This window comes from Schistocerca cancellata, chromosome 4 (assembly GCF_023864275.1).
Source record: "Schistocerca cancellata isolate TAMUIC-IGC-003103 chromosome 4, iqSchCanc2.1, whole genome shotgun sequence".
Classification (NCBI taxonomy): Eukaryota; Metazoa; Arthropoda; class Insecta; order Orthoptera; family Acrididae; genus Schistocerca; species Schistocerca cancellata.
In genome coordinates, this window is record NC_064629.1 from 139,522,070 (window position 1) to 139,549,053 (window position 26,984).

A 26,984-nucleotide genomic window follows, 5' to 3' on the forward strand; every position below is an offset into this window, starting at 1 on the left:
CAAGTAGAAATCCGAAGAGTGACCCGTTGGGCAATGCCAATGGACTACCTCGTCTGGTTGCTACATCTGGCGAGATGTGGAGGATCCTCTCTACCGGAACACGGAAGTGCGCTGGAGGTCTATTGTGTAGCAGCCACACGACCCCTCCAACGGCTACATTGGCTTTTCTTTTTTTAAAAAGGCAGGGGAGACAGCTTGTCCTGCAGAAAGTGCAGCCACGCCTCCCTTGTCAGGGTCGCGGAGGGAGAGCCGATCCTACGAAACGGTGGGCAGTGGTTGCTGTCTACAGGTTGAGAGCGATCTGAAATTAGTGTTTCATGCCCACCATGCCACGGATATTTTGTGCAGCCGACATATGGATGCCGTGGAGATTGATTTCGTTCACTGGAATATACTGTACAGGTTGTTGCATGTAAAACACATTATAAATTTTGTTTGTGTTACCACGTATTTGAGACGGCCACTAAATTTCTCAGCACCATCTTTAATTTTAACACTGGTTATAAATTTAGCTGGATGTAGGACAACTTATATGCTACAGCAAATGATACACTGCCGGAACGTCGCTTCATCGGAAACCTGACGTTTAAGTTGGCCCTGCATAGATTTGTGCTCAAAATGCATGGGGAGAAGGGGGGGCGGCAGCTAATTTCTATGTGGCTTTTGTAAAGGTATTTACATCTCATTAGCGATGTAATGGTTGTGTGTCCAAAGGAGCTATAAAGGCAATGGTCGCTGTGGTACTTTAAATTGGTTTAAAAATTAAGTTTTATAGAAGCAGAGAGTAGCAATATCTTTGAAGTGAGCATAGCGTACTCCGCATGTCGCTAGCATCAAATCGGAATTATCAAGTGCCTGCGGCCTAACCGAAACTTTAATACTGCACGCATTTATCCCATTTTATCTCATTTATTTATTACTTACAGCAATAGTGAATTATGTTTGGAGCTACGAATGAAAATCAAAATACGCGAAAAAAAGGAACAGTTACTTTTCATAGGTAATTAACACTAAGTCACGTGAATTGGAATGCAGTGTATGTGGACTAACAACATGTCGTGCGTATATGGTTGCTTGCTCCATCGATATTTCTACCCTGCTTGTAGAAGCTGCACCATAAGGAAGCTTCAGTCCAAAAATAAACCAGAGGCGCTGGAATGCCAGATCACACCTGTGATGGACCTTCGGTCTACGACTTTTTGCCAGTACATGTAGCCAAGCAATTCACGCATCACGGGGAGACCTTTGCACTAAGACGATGATATCTGCCTAGTACTTCAGAAAAATGTTTCCTGATGCATCAGAGTTACATGTTGCTTTAACTTGACTGTAAATGAATTACTCTTTAATGAGGCTGCAGCCCCTGCTTGCACGGCGTAGCTAATTCTTCAGTACCTGATGTTGTGAAGCTGCATACAGTTCTGTAGGTGGTGAGCTGTCAGGTAATTTGATCAGTTCTCCCTTGGTACAACTGCGACTATCTTACGTTATCGTTATTTTATCTCTGTACGTACTGTTAAAATCAGTGAGCCATCCGAGAGAGAGAGAGAGAGAGAGCGAAACAGGGTGAACCAGAACTCCAACAAAAAATTTTCGGTGCTTGTTCAAGAGTATTTTCTGAGTATTTTGATATAAGGGAGTCTCCGATTCGGTTGATTTGGGGGGAGGAGACCAAACTGCGAGGTCATCGGTCTCATTGGATTAGGGAAGGAAGCAGACCGTGCCCTCTCGAAGGAACCGGCATTTGCCTGAAGCGATTTAGGGAAATCACGGAAAACCTAAATCGGGATGGCCGGACGCGGGATTGAACCGTCGTCCTCCCGAATGCGGGTCCAGTGTGCTAACTACTGCGCCACTTCGCTCGGTAACGGAGTCACCGATGACTCGTTATAGAGTAATAATGCGATTACGATTTATTCAGTTTGTTACCACATTTACCTTTTTTTATGAAAATACCTTCACAGCAGTGAAAAATCCTTTGATAGGCAATCACTAGGACGTAGAATACAAAACATGCAGCAATGCGACAACCCCCGTCTGCTAAAGGACTGTGATGTGGCTACCGTCAGGGTGAATCCATACACGAGATGCATGTTGGCTAACTCTTCGCCAGTAAACCTATCCATTCTGCTGTGAATCACTGTTAACGCACATTTAACTCTGCCGGGAAATCAGGTCCGAGACAGAACTGAGTAGCCCAGAATGCAAGCTTGAATGCGGAGAGTATTGTTGTCAATAATAACAAGTATTAGTCGACCACAATAATATTGCACCAGGAATGAGGTCGCTTCGGTCGGATTGTCGTCAGTTTTTATCCTGATATTTCATGAGTACACGCTGAACCACTAGATACTATATGCACAACTGTCTTGAAATCATTCACGGTGTGACGCGCTTTCCTTAATCACCACTGTACCTTTTTTACTGTTTCGTCACCTCGTGTTTTTCACAACGTTCGCGGGAGGTGAAGTTCAATAATATCATGGTCGGGTAGTTCTGTGAGTAAGTGGAACAGATTTGTTTCTAAACAAGACACACAGCGCACATCGTCGACAGTCACGCTGATGTGAAGATGTTTTCAGTGCATCACAAGTGAAGGTAAGAGCTCATATGAAGCGAAATTACTCTGTAACGAGCCACTGGAGACCACGGGTCTGTTATACGGAAGTACTCACAAAATACCCTTGATAAACCTCTAAAATTTTGTCGATGAAGTTCGTGTTTGCTCTGTATCAACCTTCACGTGGGCTGTATTGAACAACAGTTATCAAATATTGGTCTAATATGTAGTTAGGCACAAGTGTCAAATAAAAACAAAATGCTGTCTTGTCAACGTAGACATATCCAGGGACGTGGCTGAAGTAGAGTTAAAAGTTCTATAATTTAAGCAGAAACCAGCCACAAATTTGGTTTAAAAGAGTTTATTTAACTCAAACCGATAGTGGTTTCGGATTTATTACAAACCCATCTTCATATGGCTCTTATCGCTTTCCCTTCTTTCCTGCTGGAGCATCGTTTTGCATTCATTACTGGTGTCGTATAGCGGTGAATGTTTCAGTACGTCGAATTCATCCCGTATTTGTGTTATTAATTATAAAATTAACATACTTTTTCAAATGCTCTATTTAGGTGCTGTTTCATTCACTGCAAACTGCTTTAACATACATCATTTTATGTTTTATATCAGCGCACACACTCAATATTTACAAATCGCGGCCTGACTCTACACGAATGACAAAAACAATAGTTTAAATGATTTATTCTTATTCTGATTTCTGTGAAACTATTGTTTTTGTTACCCACGTGAAGCTAGGCCACGTTTTGTAAACGTTGAGCGTGTGTGCTGCCATAAAACATAGAGTAGTTTGTGTTATAGGGGTTTGCTGTGAATAAAACAACACTTACATAGTACATGTACAAAAATGTGTTAGCTTTATAGTGAATAACACGGATACGGGACGAATTCGCCGTACTGAAACATTCACCGCTGCACGACACTAGTAATGAATTCAAAACCGAGACCCAGCGGGAAAGAAAGAAATAAAATCTGTAAGAACTTAAATATCTTCAACATTTCGCGGCCCTGTCAGCAACTGTATAAATATTAATTTTAATAATCAACAGCCTCAGTTGCACCGTTTACCTAGAATTTACCTAGGTTTCAGTCGGGATAACCCAACCTTTTTCAGAATAACAGTAACTACCGTTTGTCCATTGTGGACATCGCCAAACTAAAATTAGAAATCCATATATTATCGCCGGCCGGAGCGGCCGAGCGGTTCTAGGTGCTTCAGTGTGGAACCGCGTGACCGCTACGGTCGCAGGTTCGAATCCTGCCTCGGGCATGGATGTGTGTGATGTCCTTAGGTTAGTTAGGTTTAAGTAGTTCTAAGTTCTAGGGGACTGATGACCTCAGAAGTTAAGTCCCATGGTGCTCAGAGCCATCTGAACCATCAGCCATAAATTATCGTCATTATTTGAAACTACCTCGGGTCCACTTCGCGACCGCGATGCGCAGCCACGAGTGCTGTACTGGAACTCAAGTACAGCACTCGTGGCTGCCGCATCGAGGTCGCGAAGTGGGACCGAGGCAGTTTCAGATAAATTTTTACAGTCTGACGATAATTTATGGATTTGTAGTTTTAGCTTGACGATGACCACTATGAACAAACGGTAGTTACTGTTATTCTGAAGAAGGTTGGGTTATCCCTACTGGAACCTAGGTAAATTCTAGGTAAACGGTGCAACTGAGGCTGTTGATTATTAAAATTAAAATTAAATCTGTAACAGTCATCTGAAGATGGATTTTTAATAGATCCGAAACGATACTGGTTTGAGTTAAATAAACATCTTAAAATCATACTTGTGGCTGAATGTTGCTTAAATTATAAATCTTTAAACGGAAGTAATCGACGAATTACAAAAAATGTTGAAATGTGTGTGAACTCTTATGGGACTTCAATGCTAAGGGCATCAGCCCCTAAGCTTACACACTACTTAACCTAAATTATCCTAAGGAGAAACACACACACCCATGCCCGAGGGAGGACTCGAACCTCCGCCGGGACGGATTACAGTTAGACCTTATTTGCCTTCGCAGGTATTCCTGCAGTTTCTACTCACTGTTCAGAATCACCCTGTGTATGAAATGTTTGACAAAGCTCGGTGTTGTTCGTACTGCTGACATTATTTACAGTTTATTGGAGACGTAAGTCCAGAGGTGCGGGTGAGAGCAGGAAGTAGAGAACGACACTTTTATGTTATAGAGTGCTTTATTGAAGATCAAGTAACACGACTTTCAGGTATTCTACAGACTCTTAAAATTGCTATATAATATAAATACGATATAAATAAATACCAAAAATGCTAATTATAGATGACGAACCGGTAACTGAGCAGTTGAGGCAAATATCTACGAACCATTAGAGTTAATAGCCCTAAGCTGTCGGTCAGCGTAAGGAGGGAGATCACACGGAGATACGATCGGCCGTGTGCGCGGAGCCCCGTCCGCTGGGGCCCGCCCGTCACACCACGTACGGCCGGTACAGCGGCTCCGGGCCGTCCTGCAGCGCCAGCCGGCGCTGGTGGCGCTGCAGCAGCGCGTCCGCCGTCGCGCCGCCCGCCCCCGCCCCCGCCCCCGCCGCCGCCCCCGCCGCGCCGCCGCCGCCCCCGCCACCTCCGCCGCCGCCGCCGCTCTCGGGCTCCGCCTTCCGCTTCTCGCACTCTTCCTTCAGCTTCGCCTCCTGCTGCGCCTTCTTGCTGCGCTTCCACTTCATGCGCCGGTTTTGGAACCAGATCTTCACCTGCGAACAGACAGAGTTTCTCAAATGACCGCCTTCTCATTGCTTTAATTCCGTTAACACGTAAAACATCGGCTGCCGTGCGCTAGTCCCGCTTAGGCAGTGATAATAGTGGCGCTCCAATTAAGAGTTTTACTCGCCATTCGCTTTTTATTTGCGTTCACCACACGTTTCAGTGTTGACCATGCAATTCTTTTTCGTGAGTTGGAATATAATGGGATTAGCTCAACAATGGTTCAAGTGGTTCAGAGCACTATGGGACTTAACTTGTAAGGTCATCAGTCCCCTACAACTTAGAACTACTTAAACCTAACTAACCTAATGACATCACACACATCCATGCCCCAGGCAGGATTAGAACCTGCGCCTAGATCCGCTCGGCCACCCCGGCCGGCAGCTCAACAATGGTTAATTTCATAACTGGTAAGTAGAAAGCAGAAAGTTGTCCTCCTGTATCAACAAAAAGGGAAAAGTCTCGAATCTGACAGGGGTCGTGAGAACTGGGGACCGCCACAGGGTTCTGTTCTGTGCATTTTGCTTCTCTCGACATACAGGGTGTTCCAAAGTGATCTTTAGCACTTGCCCGCGAAAGGCAAACGTCGCGAGTTCGAGCCTCGGTCCGGCACACAGTTTTAATCTGCCAGCAAGTTTCGTATCAGCGCACACTCCGCTGCAGGGTGAAAATCTCATTCTGGAAACATCCCCCAGGCTGTGGCTAAGCCATGTCCCCGCAATATCCGTTCTTTCAGGACTCCTAGTTCTGCAAGGTTCGCAGGAGAGCTTCTGTAAAGTTTGGAAGGTAGGAGACGAGGTACTGGCAGAAGTAACGGTGTGAGGACGGGGCGTGAGTCGTGCTTGGGTAGCTCAGATGGTAGAGCACTTGCCCGCGAAAGGCAAAGGTCCCGAGTTCGAGTCTCGGCCCGGCACACAGTTTTAATCTGGCAGGAAGTTTCATGATCTTTATAACTTCGATCAAATATACACTGATGAGCCAAAACATTATGGCCACTGGGCCATCGCGACATTGGATGCTGCCTGGTTGGACACGGTAAGAAACGTATGTAAGTGGAGCAAACGCGGACGAGAGATCACCCTATGGGCTACAAGTCGGAAAATCCACTGAAGTAAGCGACTTTGACCAAAGGGCAGATTATTATTACACAAAACCTGAGAACACGTAACTCGAAAACGGTGAAGCTGGTCGGATCTTCACGTGCTACTGTCGCGAGCTTCTCCGGAAGGACATACAAGGACAGCGAATCTACTACTAGGCCCCAAACGGTTGAATGTCCACGACTCTGCACAGAACGTGAAGACGTTTCGGAGCACACCATTCATCGTACACTGTTGAACACGAACAGCAGACCAGTCTTACGTGTTCACATGTTGACCCAGCGACATCGTCAATTACGATTGCAATGGGCACGGGACTATCGGGATTTGATCGTCGATGAATGTAAACGTGTCGGCTCTCCGGGTGAATCACATTTTTGCTAGACTATGTCTATGGTCGTTTCCGCAAACGCCGTCATCGAAGTGAACAGCGGCTCGAAACGTGCAGCGCGACACGAACGCAGGCACCGTGGGAGCAGTCCTATGCTATGGGAGACATTCTCCTGCGCTTGTATGGAACCTGTGGTACTAATCGAAGACACGCTTACATCTGCGAACCACATGCAGCCCTTCATGTTTAATACACTCCTGGAAATGGAAAAAAGAACACATTGACACCGGTGTGTCAGACCCACCATATTTGCTCCGGACACTGCGAGAGGGCTGTACAAGCAATGATCACACGCACGGCACAGCGGACACATCAGGAACCGCGGTGTTGGCCGTCGAATGGCGCTAGCTGCGCAGCATTTGTGCACCGCCGCCGTCAGTGTCAGCCAGTTTGCCGTGGCATACGGAGCTCCATCGCAGTCTTTAACACTGGTAGCATGCCGCGACAGCGTGGACGTGAACCGTATGTGCAGTTGACGGACTTTGAGCGAGAGCGTATAGTGGGCATGCAGGAGGCCGGGTGGACGCACCGCCGAATTGCTCAACACGTGGGGCGTGAGGTCTCCACAGTACATCGATGTTGTCGCCAGTGGTCGGCGGAAGGTGCACGTGCCCGTCGACCTGGGACCGGACCGCAGCGACGCACGGATGCACGCCAAGACCGTAGGATCCTACGCAGTGCCGTAGGGGACCGCACCGCCACTTCCCAGCAAATTAGGGACACTGTTGCTCCTGGGGTATCGGCGAGGACCATTCGCAACCGTCTCCATGAAGCTGGGCTACGGTCCCGCACACCGTTAGGCCGTCTTCCGCTCACGCCCCAACATCGTGCAGCCCGCCTCCAGTGGTGTCGCGACAGGCGTGAATGGAGGGACGAATGGAGACGTGTCGTCTTCAGCGATGAGAGTCGCTTCTGCCTTGGTGCCAATGATGGTCGTATGCGTGTTTGGCGCCGTGCAGGTGAGCGCCACAATCAGGACTGCATACGACCGAGGCACACAGGGCCAACACCCGGCATCATGGTGTGGGGAGCGATCTCCTACACTGGCCGTACACCACTGGTGATCGTCGAGGGGACACTGAATAGTGCACGGTACATCCAAACCGTCATCGAACCCATCGTTCTACCATTCCTAGACCGGCAAGGGAACTTGCTGTTCCAACAGGACAATGCACGTCCGCATGTATCCCGTGCCACCCAACGTGCTCTAGAAGGTGTAAGTCAACTACCCTGGCCAGCAAGATCTCCGGATCTGTCCCCCATTGAGCATGTTTGGGACTGGATGAAGCGTCGTCTCACGCGGTCTGCACGTCCAGCACGAACGCTGGTCCAACTGAGGCGCCAGGTGGAAATGGCATGGCAAGCCGTTCCACAGGACTACATCCAGCATCTCTACGATAGTCTCCATGGGAGAATAGCAGCCTGCATTGCTGCGAAAGGTGGATATACACTGTACTAGTGGCGACATTGTGCATGCTCTGTTGCCTGTGTCTATGTGCCTGTGGTTCTGTCAGTGTGATCATGTGATGTATCTGACCCCAGGAATGTGTCAATAAAGTTTCCCCTTCCTGGGACAATGAATTCACGGTGTTCTTATTTCAATTTCCAGGAGTGTATCTTCCCCGACGGCGATGTCATCTTTCAGCTGTATAACCGTCCGTGTATCGGAGGCAGAACCTTGCTACGGTGGCTTGAGGAGCATTACAGTGAACTTATGTTGATGTTTCGGCCACCAGATTCGCCTGATGTAAATCCTATGGAAACCATCTGAGTCGCTATCGAACGCCATCACCATGTACGCAGATCAGAGGCCAGTTATTTTCGCCGGCCGTTGTGGTTGAGCGGTTCTAGGCGCTTCATGCATGGCTGTGTCGCCTTTTAGGCGGGTGACCTTGAACGGGACTTAGCTGCTGCACGAGGCGCCGCGCAGGTTCGCGCTTTGTTTATTATTGTACAACTACATATTGATCTTGTCAAAAGCCGAGAAGCAATTCTTCTTGGTGTTTTTGGTCCCTGGGGCACTCTGTGATGCTCTCTGGATTACTCTGGGATCCTCTATATCATATTTATTTATTGTTTTTTTATTTCATTGGTTTACCTTTACACTAATCATCATGATCTATCTCGTGAGATTTTTTTTTAAAAAAAGTATACAACTAGTTCAGTTTAAAAATCTTATCTTTTAGATCTATTTATTAATTATTTATTTATCTGCATGTACTGATATCTTCAGTATAAATAAAAATGATCTTCACTGCCTCTGATACTGAAACGCAAACGCTTGTTTACTTTGCTTATTTTCATTCTATTATCTCGTACAGTGCTATATTTTGCGGAACTCATTGAATTCACCTATAATATTCTTAGCCTATAACAGAGATGTGACACTGTTCTGTGGAGTCGGTTCACGAACTTCGTGTGAGTCGTTAGTCAGGCGCCTCGGAATGCTGACTCAGCTGTCTCTGCACATACACCTCACCAAAGGATTTGTTGTTGACAATACCGACACTTTCACAAGAAGCTGAAACATTCATTCAGTAAACACTAAACGGGAAATCGCCATGCACTTGAACAACAGTGTCTTAAGCGGCACACAGAAAGGTATGCACTGGTCACTAGGTTTCATTTTCAATAGACTTCCGGAAGAACTGGGGAAAGAAACCTGAGCGATAAACCCGAAGTATTCTAATTAAAGTCGAAATGTTTTCTTGTGGCTTATTCCTATTCCGTTCGTGAGTTCTTCGCAGATTGAGGACCTTTCTCTGTAAGGTGTCATTTATTTGTTTATCATATTTTCTGTGTTTTATTAAATCTATAGTTCATTGGTTGATAAATCTGTTAATCACCATTCTGTAAACTATGTACTGACTTATAAGCACGTAGGCGTACACGGCCAGTGTAATTTTGAAAAAAAAATATTTTTTGAACTAACCGCCTTGAAGGGAACCGCAGTGAGTCGGTCGAAACGTTGGCAATTTAGTTCCTTTTGTGTTTACAATGACACGGCCTCTCACTCAAAATTATTTTATTCAAATAGATATCTACTTCTTCCATGAATGAGGAGCTATGGCAGGTATGGTCCCACAGGACCTGAACATCATCATCATCATCATCATCATCATCATTTATTGCATTAACGTGCCTTTGAGGCCTACAGCAGAGAAGCAATAGGAAAAAAATTATTACAGCTACATCTACATATACATGATAACTCTGCTACTCACAATAAAGTGCCTGGCAGAGGATTCAATGAACCACCTTCAAGCTATCTCTCTACCGTTCCACTCTCGGACGGCGCGCGGGAAAAATGAGCATTTAAATTTTTCTGTGCGAGCCCTGATTTCTCTTATATTATCGTGATGATCATTTCTCCCTCTGTAGGTGGGTGCCAACAGAATGTTTTCGCAATCGAAGGAGAAAATCGGTGACTGAAATTTCATGAGAAGATCCCGTCCCAATGAAAAATGCCTTTTTTTAATGATTGTCTCTCCATTTCACGTATCATGTCTGTGGCACTATCTCCCCTATTTCACGATAATACAAAACGAGCCGCCCTTCTTTGTACTTTATCGACGTCATCCGTGAGTCCCACCTGATGCGGATCCCACACCGCACAGCAATACTCCAGGGTGGTGTAATTAGCCCCTTTAGTAGACCTGTTGCACCTTCTAAGTGTTCTGCCAATGAATCGCAGTCTTTGGTTTGCTCTACCTACAACATTATCTATATGATCGTTCGAATTTAGGTAATTTATAATTGTAATCTCTAAGTATTTAGTTGAATTTACAGCCTTCAGATTTGTGTGACTTATCGCGTAATCGAAATTTAGTGGATTTCTTTTAGTACTCATGTGAATAACTTCACACTTTTGTTTATTCAGGGTCAGTTGCCACTTTTAGCACCATACATATATCTTATCTAAACCATTTTGCAATTCGTTTTGGTCATCTGATGACTTTACAAGACGGTAAATGACAGCATAATCTGCAAACAATCTAAGACGGCTACTGAGATTGTCTGCTATATCGTTAATACAGATCAGGAACAATAGAGGGCCTATAACACTTCCTTGGGGAACGTCGGATATTACCTCTGTTTTACTCGATGACTTTCGGTCTATTACTACGAACTGTGACCTTTCTGACAGGAAATCACGAATCCAGTCGCACAACTGAGGGGATATTCCATAGGCACGCAGTTTGGTTAGAGGACGCTTGTGAGGAACTGTGTCGAAAGCCTTTTTGAAGTCTAAAAGTATGGAATCAATTTGACGTCCCTGTCGACAGCACCCATTACTTCATGAGTATAAAGAGCTAGTTGTGTTTCACAAGAACGATATTTTCTGAATCCGTGTTGACTATGTATCAATAAATCGTTTTCTTGGAGGTACTTCATAATGTTCGAATATAGTATATGTTCCAAAACCCCACTGCAAATCGACGTGGATATGGGCCTATAATTCAACGGATTACTCCTACGTCCCTTTTTCGGTATTGTTGTGACTTGAGCAATTCTCCAGTCTTTAGGTACGGATCTTTCTGTGAGCGAGCGGTTGTATGTAATTGATAAATATGGAGCTATTGTATCAGCATATTCTGAGAGGAACCTGACTGCTATACAATCTGGACTAGAGGCCTTGCCTTTATCAAGTGATTTAAGCTGTTTTTGCAACACCGAGGATATCTACTTCTACGTTTCTCATCTTGGCAGTTGTTCTTGATTGGAATTCAGGAATATTTACTTCTTAGGTGAAGGAGTTTTGGAAAACCGTGTTTAATAACTCTGCTTTAGTGGCACTGTCATCAGTGACTTCACCGTTGTTATTGCGCAGTGAAGGTATTCATTGCGCCTTGCCACTGGTGTGCTTTGTGTATGACCAGAATCTCTTTGGGTTTTCTACCACATTTCGAGACAGAATTTCGTTGTGGAAATTATTAAAAGCATCTCGCATTGAAGTACGCGCCATATTTCGAACTTCTGTAAAACTTTGCTAGTCTTGAGGACTTTGTGTTCTTTTAAATTTGGCATGCTTTTTTCGCTGCTTCTGCAACAGCAATCTGACCCGTTTTGTGTACCATGGGTATCAGTACCATTACTTATTAATTTATGTGGTATATATCTCTCAATTGCTGTCGATACTATCTGTTTGAAAACATTCCACAACTTTTCTACACTTACATGATCAGATCGGAAGGAGTGAAGACTGTCTCTTAAAAAGGCGTTGAGATAATTTTTATCAGCTGCTTTAAATAGATATACTTTGCGTTTCTTTTTGATGTTTGTAGGTGTTACAGTATTCAGACTAGCAGCAACTGCCTTGTGGTCGCTAATCCCTGTATTCGTCACAATACTCACTATTTGTCCAGGATTATTTGTTGCTAAATGGTCAAGTATGCTTTCGCAACCATTTACGCTTCGAGTGGGCTCATGAACTAATTGTTCAAAATAATGTTCTGAGAAAGCATTCAGTACAATTTCGGATGACGTTTTATGCCTACCGCCGGCTTTAAAAGTATAATTTTTCCAACATATCGAGGGTAGATTGAAGTCACCACCGACTATAACTGCATGAGTGGGGTACCTATTTGAAATGAGACTCAAGTTTTCTTTGAACTGTTCAGCAACTACAGGGTATTACAAAAAGGTACGGCCAAACTTTCAGGAAACATTCCTCACACACAAATAAAGAAAAGATGTTATGTTGACATGCGTCCGGAAACGCTTAATTTCCAGGTTAGAGCTCATTTTAGTTTCGTCACTATGTACTGTACTTCCTCGATTCACCGCCAGTTGGCCCAATTGAAGGAAGGTAATGTTGACTTCGGTGCTTGTGTTGACATGCGACTCATTGCTCTACAGTACTAGCACATCAGTACGTAGCATCAACAGGTTAGTGTTCATCACGAACGTGGTTTTGCAGTCAGTGCAATGTTTACAAATGCGGAGTTGGCAGATGCCCATTTGACGTATGGATTAGCACGGGGCAATAGCCGTGGCGCGGTACGTTTGTATCGAGACAGATTTCCAGAACGAAGATGCCCGACAGGAAGACGTTCGAAGCAATTGATCATGATTTCATACGGGATACTCTACTTGTGCTGCTAGAACATGTGCCTTTACAAGTACGACACAACATGTGGTTCATGCACGATGGAGCTCCTGCACATTTCAGTCGAAGTGTTCGTACGCTTCTCAACAACAGATTCGGTGACCGATGGATTGGTACAGGCGGACCAATTCCATGGCCTCCACGCTCTCCTGACCTCAACCCTCTTGACTTTCATTTATGGGGGCATTTGAAACCTCTTGTCTACGCAACCCCGGTACCAAATGTAGAGACTCTTCGTGCTCGTATTGTGGACGGCTGTGATACAATACGCCATTCTCCAGGGCTGCATCAGCGCATCAGGGATTCCATGCGACGGAGGGTGGATGCATGTTTCCTCGCTAACGGAGGACATTTTGAACATTTCCTGTAACAAAGTGTTTGAAGTGACGCTGGTACGTTCTGTTGCTGTGTGTTTCCATTCCATGATTAATGTGATTTGAAGAGAAGTAATAAAATGAGCTCTAAAAGTAAGCGTTTCCGGACACATGTCCATATAACATATTTTCTTTCTTTGTGTGTGAGGAATGTTTCCTGAAAGTTTGGCCCTACCTTTTTGTAACACCCTGTATATATTGTAAACAGCAACGGTCCTATCACACTTCCCTGTGGTGCTCTAGATATTACCTCTACATCTGTCGATTTTGTCCCGCAACGGCGAGAGTTGGAAATTTGTGCCGGACTGGGATTCGAATCCGAATACTCCGCTTCTCTAGAATGGTTGCCTTAACCGCCTCGGCCACACGAAGCGCTTTCCGTCAGATCAAAATTCTCAACTTCTCGCTCGTCGCACAGCCACGACCCCCTATTCGCCGATTTATGATTTCCGTAGGAGTTCGGATGTCGGTTGTGCATCCGTACTGAAACTTTTTCATCACATATCTGTAGCGCCTACAGAATCACAGATACGAGTGGTGTCTGTCTGTCGGACATGTCCGTTCTGTTGGACACACCCAACAGAACAGACATCACTTATAGCTTTGTACTACGTTTGCTAACTGATGGTTCAAGATTAAAGAGGCAATCAGTCATGAGTATGACAAGGGCACTTATTTTTATATTTGAACAGGTGGAGCAACTCTGAGAACCTGTTGATTTCGAGTCTTTTGTAGAACAAAATCATGACGGTAAGCTGTAATCCTATGAGGAAACACGTAAGGTCGGGCTTTTAGTCAAGCGACAGACAGGTTGATACAGATAGCGGTTTTTAACAGGTTGAAAGTATACTTTAGTTGTAGCAAGCGCGACGTTATCAAAAGCAAACGAGATAAACATGCACTGCCTTCCAGATAGTCAACTGTCCAAGCGGCTGCCGTTTGCACAGCAAAGGAACATGAGATGACAAACTGTATCGTCTGTTTGTTCGAGCATTTAGCGTGAATCGCTGCTCGCCGTTCGAGAGAACGTTTACTGTTTCCGCATTTTACAAGTATCGGGTCTGTAATCTGGTTCATTCCACAGTCAGTGCAAGGAGGTTCTTGTCATTGCTCTCAGTTTTATGCTTCACAATTCATGAACATCGAGTTGGAATTGGAGTGGGCAACGTCATGTTTCATGATGTCCACTCTTCCCCAAATAAAGTTGCGAGAAAGAGCTTTGGACATTACTATATCATCTTCCGATATTCTATTACAAACTGTAATGCCACTGATGTCTTATGTGTGGAAATTTCAGAGTGATTCCCTTTGCGATCGGGCGTCACAGCTTGTCGGAATTGCAAGCCGTTATGGTACTGTTTTAAATGTTCCCGTAAGACCTTCCAAACGGCCAGTTGTAAGTTCCGCAATATCTGTGAAAAAGAAAACAGACCTAAATGGTAAGATTAAACCACTTCAATTATGTCTCATAACCCAGTACTTCTATAGTTTATTAGTGACTCCAAGCGGTGTGATAGATGAGGGTAATGAAATAATGTCGGCATTCGACGTACAGCTAATCACTAACGATGTTGATATTTAGTTCAACGAAGATACGAGGTTGAGTCAAATGAAAACCTTAAATATTTTTTAAATATTATTTATTGTGCATAAGTGTTACAAAGCTGTATCACTTTCCAACATAATCTCCCCCACGATCAATGCAAGTCCTCCAACGCTTACAAAGGGCCTAAATTCCTTTAGAAAAAAATTCTTTTGGTAGTCCGAGCAACCACCCATGCACCGCGTGGCGTACCTCTTCATCAGAACGGAACTTCTTTCCTCCCATTGCGTCTTTGAGTGGTCCGAACACATGGAAATCACTTGGGGCAAGGTCTGGGTTGCTCGCTCTCTTCATTTCCGGCTCGTGGAAGTGAACTCCGTCCCCAATAACGATTATTGCAAGGAAGCCATCACCTTCTCGTTCAAAGCGCCGAAGAAGTTCTTCACAAGCATCAACACGTCGTTCTCTCATTTCAGGTGTCAGCTGCCGTGGCACCCATCTTGCAGACACTTTGTGAGACGGGAGTACATCATGCACAATGTGGTGTGCTGACCCATGACTAATCTGTTAACATGCTGCAATGTCATTCATTCAGTGTCACTCGGCGGTTTTCCTTCACTATGGCTTCAACTGCTGCAATGTTCTGTAGTCACAACTCGTTGTGCCTGACCTGGACAAGGAGCATCTTCCACTGAAGTCACACTATTTGCGAACTTCCTACTCCATTTGTAGACTTGCTGCTGTGACAAACATGCATCACCGTACTGAACCTTCATGTCGATGAATTTCAATAGGTTTCATACCTTCACTGCGCAAAAACCGAATAACAGAACGCTGTTCTTCCCTGGTGCAAGTCGCAAGTCTGGCGGCCATCTGTATACTGATACTGCGACGGTATGTATGCATCTGCGCTATGTTGCCACCTACAGGCCATTCTGCACGCTATTTGTAGCACGCTTACCAAGTTACAGGATAACCGTGCGAAATTTCTATTTGCTATTACAGATTTCAGGTTTTCATTTGACTCACCCTCGTACTTTAATCCTATCTTTTCGTGCCAATAGCGAATTTGTAACCGTCCTTGTTCCCCTATCGTTCACATTCAATTTTTACGTGAATCAGTATTATTTAGAAATGCGTCTGTTTCATCTAAAACGAGACTAGAGCGAGTGTAATGATCCCGAGGAAGACAGAAGGCGATGTGGAACGATTCAGTGAACTAGAACAATTATGCAACATCAGTGTAAAAGTTACATTGCATCGCGCATATAACTTCAGAATTTAATAAGATAAATGTAACGTATTTTAAGGATAGAAGATGAAGGTTTGACGTTCCCCTTCCACGAGGACAATGACTCTGCACACGCATATCACGTTAATCAACATTCTTTCTTGGATTTTAACGTACACTCCAAGCCAGCACGTCACCAGTTGTGCCTAATATTGAACACTAGCAGGCCAAAATGTGTAACCATATTTTCCACTCTACATTAAGTTACAGGGGGTAGGCAAAATAATGTGAACGCCTATACTTTCTTGGTTCAAATGGCTCTGAGCACTATGGGACTCAACTGCTGTGGTCATAAGTCCCCTAGAACTTAGAACTACTTAAACCTAACTAACCTAAGGACAGCACACAACACCCAGCCATCACGAGGCAGAGAAAATCCCTGACCCCGCCGGGAATCGAACCCGGGAACCCGGGCGTGGGAAGCGAGAACGCTACCGCACGACCACGAGATGCGGGCTATACTTTCTTGGGAATGGTTTATTAATAAGGGGTTGGACCCCCATTTGCCCGTAATACAGTTGCGATTCTTCTTGGAATACTGGCATACAATGATTGTACAGTCTCCAGTGGAATGTTATGCCACTCTTCGATCAGAACCTCTTCTAACTCCTGTAGTGCCGAGGGAGGCGGAAATCTGTTCCGGAGTCTGCGCTCCAATACCGCGCACAAGTTTTCTATAACGTTAAATCCAAAAAAGTTCAGATGTGTGTGAATTCCTAAGGGACCAAACGGCTGAGGTCATCGGTTCCTAGACTTACACACTACTTAAACTAACTTATGCTAAGAACAACACACACACCCATGCCCGAGGGAGGACTCGAACCTCCGGCGGGAGGGGCCGCGCAGTCCGTGACATGGCGCCTCAAACCGCACGGCCACTCCGCGCGGCAACGTTCAAGTCCGGGGATTGTGCTGGCCAGGGAAGACGCTGCAGTTCAGTTGCATGATCCTCATACCACGATTTTACTGTCCAGGCTGTGTGAATATGTGCATTATCGCCCTGAAATATGGTATCATTGTTGGGGAACAACATTTGAATCATGGGGTGCACCTGATCACCTAAAATGTTCACATAATCGTAGGCTGTAACACGGCCTTTGAGAGTAATGATGGGCCAGCAGAATACCATGATATGGCTGCCCACACCACCACACTTCCAGCTCCATGCTTAACCGTTGGAATCAAGCAATCAGGATTGTAGGCTTCTTTTGGCGTTCTCCAAACATAAACCCGGCTCGATGTTGGAAATAACGAAAACGTTCACTGGTCAGACCATATGACGTGTTTCCACTGGTCAGCCGTCCAGGATTTACGCTCCTGAAACCATGTTTTCGCGTATTTGCGTTGGTTGTCGTCACTAATGGTTTCGGTATAGCAGCTCGTCCATGAACACTCGCTTTATGGAGTTCTCGGCGGACAGTGTCGATGGATATGGCGTCTCGAAGGTGGCTATTGAGCCCTTCAGTCACTTTAGTCGCCGTAGTTTTGTGTTGTTTTGACAGAATTCACGTTAGCGTACGACGATCTCTGTCATTTAATTTAGATTTGCGCCCACTATTACGTTTACACGATGATGTCTTTCCATGTTTTGTGTCGGCTGTCATGACTGTTGAAACAGGTACTCTTGAAACATTCAATAATTTGGACGTCTTGGATACTGATGCACGAGCTAATCGGGCTCCCACAATCTGCCCTCTTTGGAACTCTCTTAGGTCTTTCATTGCGCGTCAACTTCGTCCTCTGAATGCAAATACGAAGTGTGCACTACTCGTAAACAACATGCACTGATGCCTAGTCCGTACTGAACACGCACACTCCAGCGCGACACGTGCATTACCTCCGTTGTTGACCGTCATCTCATTACTAACATGTTCACACTATTTTTCCTATCCCCTGTACAATTCCTATAATGGGGCTGGCGGCTGCGATTATCGAAGTGCGTCTCATGTCCACGGCGGACACAATAACGAGCGCGCGCGACCGCTACGGTCGCAGGTTCGAATCCTGCCTCGGGCATGGATGTGTGTGATCTCCTTAGGTTAGTTAGGTTTAAGTAGTTCTAAGTTCTAGGGGACTGATGACCTCAGATGTTAAGTCCCATAGTGCTCAAAGCCATTTGAGCAATAACTAGCAATTCTCGCGAAGCGTCTACGGTAACAATACATGAAAACAAGATTTTTCTGATTTCAGTTCAGTAAAAACACCTGTATGTAAATTAAACAAAGCTACATCACTTTCTATAGTTAGTTTTTAGTTATTCCCCTTCCTAGGTGACAAAATAACAAACACTCTTCTCATCTTGTGTGATTAAAAATTACTGCACTATTTCTCAACTATTTTAATGAAATGAGTCAAACTTTTTTTAAATATATGTACATTAGTGTAATGTCTCGGCTTTTGAAACGAAATCAGTAGGCTACGTTATAATTACCGACATGGTTATTTCGGAATTTCGGTACGGATTAAAGCGTGCTCTCGTGATTCTCAGATATCATTTCAAACTATGTCAGTGCGGGCTACTTTATGCCTGACGCGTGTTGGTGCATACAGCCAGTTCCACAAGAAAGTGTACGTCATAATTTTAAATGTAACATCCGCAGTGACATCCCTGGTTGTGGTCTCGAATCTGTAATCAATCCACTTTTGCATAGAGTGTAGGTAAATAATGTGAGAGTTGAATGGTTTGTTTTGTCTGTTGCAGTTTAAAATGAGTGCAAAATGTCTGAAGCGTCACGAGGCAGTGTTCCTTGTAAATCATCCAAAGGGACCAAAGCTTTCATATGGAGCTCTTCTAAAATTCTTAGAACTCAAAGACATTCGTTGCGAAGTGGGTCAAACGATATATAGAGGTTCGAGACGTGGATGATTTACCGGAGAGAGGGCTAAGGTGCCATACTCGTTAATGGCGATGACTGGATCAACTATTAAGTAATTGTGCAATTAGTAATAACATGTATTTTCATGAAAACATATATTTATAATAGTGTCTTTTATTTCATACAGATAACGGTGTACACTTTCTGTGGAACTGACTGTACTTTTATTTTGGTTGTCAGTCTCCTGACTGCTTTGATGCGGTCCGCCACGACTTCCTCTCCCATATTAATCTAACCATTTCAGAATAACATGTACACACATCGTCCTAAAGTACGTGTTGGATATATTCCAGTCTTTGTCCTCCCCTACAATTATTGCTCTCTGTGGCTCCCTCTGTTCCTTTATGCATCACCACATGTCTTATCACCGTACCCCTTGATCTAGGCTGGCCGAAGTGGCCGAGCGGTTCTAGGCGTTACAGCCTGGAACCGCGCTACCGCTACGGTCGCAGGTTCGAATCCTGCCTCGGGCATCGATGTGTGTGACGTCCTTAGGTTAGTTAGATTTAAGTAGTTCTAAGTTCTAGGGGACTGATGACCTCAGAAATTAAGTCCCATAGTGCTCAGAGCCATTTTTTTTTAACCTTGATCTAGTCGGTATATTCGACATACTTGTTTACATGCCGATTCTGAGGAGGACAGCTTTATTTACTTTCTTATTAGTCCACTTAATTTTCAGTGTCCTTCAGTAAGACCTCATCTCAAACTCTTCGATTCTCTTCTTTTCCGGTTTTCCCACAGTCAATGTTTCACTAACATGTGTCTCACATGCACATTCTGAGAAATTTCTTCCTAAGATTAAGGCGTATATTTAATACTAATAGGTGTCCTTTAGAGAGGAATTCCATCTTTACCTGTGCTAGTCGGCTTCTTATATCCTAGTTGCTTCGCCCGATGTGCATTATTTTGCTTCCAAGGTATCAAAATTCCTTCACTTTGTCCTCAGGGTGATTTTTCCACCGTGTACAAACTCTAGGGATTGATCGATGAGAGGATACGGAACAAAAAAGGTCTTATGAACTTACGTCCGGTTTCCATGCTAGAGACCATTTATTCAATCATACTTTGTTTCAGAGACTGCAGTCTGCGCTGTACCATGCAACCACAGTTACAGAATGCATGGTTTCCTCCCAGAGGTTTGTACTGTTTCTCGTATGTCATACTCTTGCGGCTACATGATGGTGCTGCAGCCCACTTCGCCGCTAACGTCCGGACGCATCTCATTCGTGTCTTCCGTGGTCGGTGGATCGGACAACGGGGTCCAGTTGCATAGCCTTCTCGTTCACCGGATCTCAACTCGTGAAATTTCTGGTTACAGCGCCATCTCAAAAGTATCGTGTATGAGGAGATCATTCCAGATGTGGAGACAGTGGAGCAGCGTATTCATGCTGCCTTTGACACTGTTCGGGTGCAGCCTGGCCGATGTGAACGTGTGAGACAGAGCGTGCTATGGCGCGTACATGCATGCATTCAGGCACATGGAAATCATTTTCAAGGCATAGGCCTACTGTAACTGTCGCTGCATGATACATCTACATCTACATTTATACTCCGCAAGCCACCCAACGGTGTGTGGCGGAGGGCACTTTACGTGCCACTGTCATTATCTCCCTTTCCTGTTCCAGTCGCGTATGGTTCGCGGGAAGAACGACTGTCTGAAAGCCTCTGTGCGCGCTCTAATCTCTCTAATTTTACATTCGTGATCTCCTCGGGAGGTATAAGTAGGGGGAAGCAATATATTCGATACCTCATCCAGAAACGCACCCTCTCGAAACCTGGCGAGCAAGCTACACCGCGATGCAGAGCGCCTCTCTTGCAGAGTCTGCCACTTGAGTTTGTTAAACATCTCCGTAACGCTATCACGGTTACCAAATAACCCTGTGACGAAACGCGCCGCTCTTCCTTGGACCTTCTCTATCTCCTCCGTCAACCCGATCTGGTACGGATCCCACACTGATGAGCAATACTCAAGTATAGGTCGAACGAGTGTTTTGTAAGCCACCTCCTTTGTTGATGGACTACATTTTCTAAGGACTCTCCCAATGAATCTCAACCTGGTACCCGCCTTACCAACAATTAATTTTATATGATCATTCCACTTCAAATCGTTCCGCACGCATACTCCCAGATATTTTACAGAAGTAACTGCTACCAGTGTTTGTTCCGCTATCATATAATCATACAATAAAGGATCCTTCTTTCTATGTATTCGCAATACATTACATTTGTCTATGTTAAGGGTCAGTTGCCACTCCCTGCACCAAGTGCCTATCCGCTGCAGATCTTCCTGCATTTCGCTACAATTTTCTAATGCTGCAACTTCTCTGTATACTACAGCATCATCCGCGAAAAGCCGCATGGAACTTCCGACACTATCTACTAGGTCATTTATATATATTGTGAAAAGCAATGGTCCCATAACACTCCCCTGTGGCACGCCAGAGGTTACTTTAACGTCTGTAGATGTCTCTCCATTGAGAACAACATGCTGTGTTCTGTTTGCTAAAAACTCTTCAATCCAGCCACACAGCTGGTCTGATGTTCCGTAGGCCCTTACTTTGTTTATCAGGCGACAGTGCGGAACTGTATCGAACGCCTTCCGGAAGTCAAGGAAAATGGCATCTACCTGGGAGCCTGTATCTAATATTTTCTGGGTTTCATGAACAAATAAAGCGAGTTGGGTTTCACACGATCGCTGTTTCCGGAATCCATGTTGATTCCTACATAGTAGATTCTGAGTTTCCAAAAATGACATGATACTCGAGCAAAAGACATGTTCTAAAATTCTACAACAGATCGACGTCAGAGAGATAGGTCTATAGTTTTGCGCATCTGCTCGACGACCCTTCTTGAAGACTGGGACTACCTGTGCTCTTTTCCAATCATTTGGAACCTTCTGTTCCTCTAGAGACTTGCGGTACACGGCTGTTAGAAGGGGGGCAAGTTCTTTCGCGTACTCTGTGTAGAATCGATACAGCGCTTATTAGACCGCAGTCTCTGTAACAATGCATGATTGAATAAATGGTCTCTAGCGTAGAAACCATGCATTTACGGACATAACTTCACTAGACCATTTTCGTTCCGTGTCCTCACATCAATCAATCCATAGAGTTTGTACACGGTAGAAAAAATCACCCTGTTTATGTGACCCCAAATTTTGATATTACCGTAAGCACACACTGACGTGGATAAAGTGTATTTAACATTCTGATGAAGCTGTTACATCTGGAATAGCATCGACATTTGCCGTAGTTCAGAGGTAAATGCATTTCATTTAAGGGCGCTAACGCCGCGCTCGCTGCAGGCCGATCTCGGAGAGCTGTCGCCACACGGTTCTTGAGGCCGTCGTTCACTGTAGATAATTGAGGCTATACACGATACTCAAACTGATGGCACAGGCAACCTATCCAAAAGTACATAACCCTCAGACTACGAGCATGTATACCAACATGAACAATATGTGAATAAATTTGAACCACGTGAGACTGTTGCTGAAGGTGTTCATTTTTCGTTTTATATAAGTCTATAAAAACGAAGTGTTAAAGAAAGTTACAGGCAAACTATTTTTAGATGAATGAAGCACAACTCATATCAATGGAAATGAAGTATGTCATTTGCGAGGTAGGTAGTCCTTGTGGACAGATTTATCAAGAAGAAACAAACAAGGAACACTGGGGCTCAAAGTCCCGTCGACGACGAGGTCGTCAGGCACGAAGCACAAGTTCTGTTTGAGAAAGAATGGAGAGGCAGACTGGCCGTGTTCTTCTCAAAGGAACCATCCTGGCATTTGCCTCAAGTGATTTAGGGAAACAACGGAAAATCTGAATCTGGTGGCCGGACTGGGATTTGATCACTGTCCTCTGGAGTGTGAGTCCAATTTTTTACTACTGAGTGCAACTCGCTCGATTGCATTATGAAGAAAATAAGTTGTTATCTATCATTCTACAGCTCACTCCAAGAACTGTACAGTTTCTAAAGGGAGTATCAAAACTTATTTTATTTTTATAAAACTACGTTGCATATTCATATATTATTTTATCGTGTATGTTATTAATGTTTACTATTTGTGAGATTAAGGCTTGAAATCCTATTTTGAGTCGCAAATGTTGTATGATTCCACGGCCAACGAAATTCAATAGCTGCCATAAGAAAATGAGAAATTAGTGATGTCAGATTAATCTTAGCGCACAATGGTCTTATTAATGTCGGCTATTTTTAGACTTGAAGATGTATTACTTATCAGCGTCTTGCATTTTTGATAAAAGTATCTTATCATTCTTTCCTTTATGTATCAGATGTCTTTAGTGTCATAATTTCTTTATTTAAGTGTTGCTGCAAGGGCCTTGCTTCCATATTACCTTGTTGCTATGGTATTTCAATAAAGACGTACGATCAGAGTCACATTGCACTTCACGCCAAGTATTTGAAAGCTACGCGACCGTTAACAATCTAACTGCCGGGTGACCATTGTGCATGTGCTGGGAGCTACTGTTCAGGGCTAATGCAGGTGGCTGACTTCAGTTTACAAGTGTGTGCATTGTGCGTACAATATAAGTTCGATCGTCATTTTTTCCGGATTTGTATTACTAGTGCGCAGTGACTTTACATTGAAATTATGATGCCTATTAGTACTTCAAAGCAGCGCTGGGTAGCCACGCGGTCTCAGGCGCCTTGTCGCGGTTCTCACGGATCCCCCCGTCAGAGGTTCGAGTCCTCCCTCGCGCATGGGTCTTTGTGTCGTCCTTAGCGTAAGTTAGTTCAAGTTGGTTTAAGTTGTGTGTACGCCTAGGGACCGATGACCTCAGCAGTTTGGTCCCACAGGAACTTACCACAAATTTCCAAAAGTACTTCAAAATTGAAAGGTAGGAAACTGAATAGTCGGTCTCGGGAGATTGATCACAACGTTTTAATGTTATGGGAGATGAGTCCTCTCAGGGAAGGAACGTATCGGTGCAGCAAGCTCAAGTGAGACCCCAAGTGACCATGGGAATTCCGCGTAGCACTATACAGAAAATTAAAAGGGAAGGCACGCTATTGAAATGTGGCGAAGGAAGAAAATTTGCAACTACAGATAAAAAAAAGCAAACGTAAAACAATTATAGACATTGATAGATTTGATGAGGCAGTTGTCAGGAGAATTGTTTACAGCTTTTATCCGACCAAAAACCGAGTATTTACAGTGGAACAAATTAACCAGAAGTTGAAAGAAACTATAGACGTCCAAGGTAGCAACACTAGTGTAAGGCGGTTATGAAAGAAATTAGGTTTGCGTTGGAAAAAAATTAAGCAGGCTTATATTGTTAGAGAGAAGCAACACCCGAAGAAAAAGAATTCCGTATCTTAAGCAATTTAAAAAAAATGTAGGGAGGAAATCAAAGACATTGTTTACGTTTATGAGACTTTAATTTTTATCATCACATTGTAATGGTAAACCATCCTCTAACACAACCCTTTTTTATAGAAATAACCGATACCATGTATAGTATCGATTCTTGTATAGGTGAACATTCTCGGCTGTTTCACTGAAGGAATTTCATTTGATTTTGTATACGATGTATTGTGTTTCAGACTACAATGTATAAAAAGAAAATAGGTTGTTGCATCGATGCAGCTGACATTACTTTTCTTTTAGAAATATCTGGCATGCTTAAAATTCCTATTATTGATTGCACAATCTAACGCTGATTATTAAATTTATTTCTGGATTCATTTATAAAATAATGTTATAACTTGGTGATGATTCTTCTTTTGTCAAGAATGTATGTAAATCTTTTTGCTGTGTAAACCCTTTGAAATATTGTGAGTACTGCAGAATGTTGGGAGTAGTGTGCATGTCTGTTATGGAGACAGACGTATTTATATGAGCGACACTAACAATGTAATTTGGAATGTGAAGTAGAAATTGTAAAAACGGTGTGATATTGAAAAATATGACAAAGAATAAAATTCAATAATAAAACAGGCAAATCTTCATCAGTTATTTAGTCATCAGGATCCCACAACGTTATAAATCAAAATTTCAGCCTCAAGAATGTACCTCTAGATGCAAGACTTGGAGCCAACAACAAGAAGATAAAATGAAGATAAGTAAAAAGGTTTCCTTTTGTATATCTTACGCCTGTCGAAGCTTTTGAAAATAATGAAGTCTAAGAGAAATGTAATGATGTGTGTGAGGGTAAGTTTATAACATATAAGTGGGAAATCATGGAGCGATAATACATGTCACACTCTCCTCACATCTGTATCAAATGGAAACCCCCAATAATAACTCATGCAGGGGGTGTAAATGGCTTTATTGTCAATGCAATTGTTCTATGGACATCAAATCAAGCAGTGGGAGATTACCACAATCAAATGAACCAACAAAATTATGAAAAGTGGTTGACAGAGAAGGTGATCCCCAGTTTAAAACTTAGCTCTCTACTAATTCTCGAAAATGCTCCATTTCACAATGTTAAAATAAAATAAAAGCTCCAACGTGTAATATTACTAAAGACGATATCAGAAAGTGGCTAATAAAGAAACATATCCCGTTATCAGATGGCATCCTAAAAGCTGTTGTATATGAACATGTTCAAAGAACCAAGACAAGTACCGTCGAGTATTCCGTCGATAAGATTCCAGAAGCTACTGGTCACATTACTTTACATCTTCCTCCTTACCACCTGGAATTAAATGCAACAGAGAATTTTTGGCCTATTTGAAAGGTTGGGTTATTTCTATGAACGTTCTCTGTAACGTAATATATGTCAAGCATTTGTGCGAGGAGAAATGTAATTCAATGGTTAAAGAAGATTAGATTCCATTGGTCAAACACGTTAAAAAAATGAGAGAGAATACATACTTCAAAAAATCTCATTCGACGGTGTAATAGATACGATAATAATACATTTCGGTGGCGCAGATAGTGATAGCGAAAGCAATTACTGTGATTCCCACTCTGAAGATGATGAAGAACTGGAAGCAGTAACTGTGCTGCCTGACAGTAACTGAAGGTGAGTACTGAGGGTCAATGTTTTCTGTTCAGTGCGTATACATTTCGGTGGCACAGATAGTGATAGCGAAAGCAATTACTGTGATTCCCACTCTGAAGATGATGAAGAGTCTATATAGCTAGAGAAGGAGGCCGAAATGCACGCGTCAACTCACGCAGGTGGGCGGTAGGTCTGAAACAAGATACGTAATGAATGCTATAAAGAAAAGTAGGTAACTGCTGGAATCCTTAACTTTAATCCATCATTTGTATACAGCATTCTTGATGATACAAGTGAGACTCTCTCTAGATATGGTTAATGGCGCCTTGCTAGGTCGTAGCCATGGACTTAGCTGAAGGCTATTCTAACTATCTCTCGGCAAATGAGAGAAAGGCTTCGTCAGTGTAGTCGCTAGCAAAGTCGTCGTACAACTGGGGCGAGTCCTAGTACGTCTCTCTAGACCTGCCATGTGGTGGCGCTCGGTCTGCAATTACTGACAGTGGCGACACGCGGGTCCGACATGTACTAATGGACCGCGGCCGATTTAAAGCTACCACCTAGCAAGTGAGGTGTCTGGCGGTGACACCACAAAGAACTGGAAGCAGTAACTGTGCTGCCTGACAGTAACTGAAGGCGAGTACTGAGAGTCAATGTTTTCTGTTCAGTGCGTATACATTTCGGTGGCGCAGATAGTGATAGCAAAAGCAATTAGTGTGATTCTCACTCTGAAGATGATAAAGTACTGGAAGTAGTAACTGTGCTGCCTGGCAGTAACTGAAGGCGAGTACTGAGAGTCAATGTTTTCTGTTCAGTGCGTATACGCTTATGCCGAGCTCCGCGGTAGTTCTCCGTGACGTCATCCATGCTTTCAAGTATTTGGCGCGCAGTGTACGGCATATTCAGTATTTGTGTTTCTACAGTTACAAAGTCTATAATTACTTTCCCGCTGCATGGCTCTTTTGTAATCATACCAGTTAAATATTTTATACATGTAATACTTGTCGTAGGTGGTA

At 43.8% G+C, this 26,984-nt stretch overlaps 1 protein-coding gene across 1 annotated transcript in view; it reads right to left on the reverse strand.

Annotated features, from left to right (window-relative positions):
* LOC126183928 (motor neuron and pancreas homeobox protein 1-like) overlaps nt 1-26,984 on the reverse strand; it is a 311,998-nt gene that overhangs the window by 11,956 nt on the left and 273,058 nt on the right. The window contains exon 3 of the mRNA XM_049926276.1: nt 5,176-5,303. Coding sequence (XP_049782233.1) covers nt 5,176-5,303 — 128 coding nt within the window. The remainder of the gene's footprint in view (nt 1-5,175; nt 5,304-26,984) is intronic.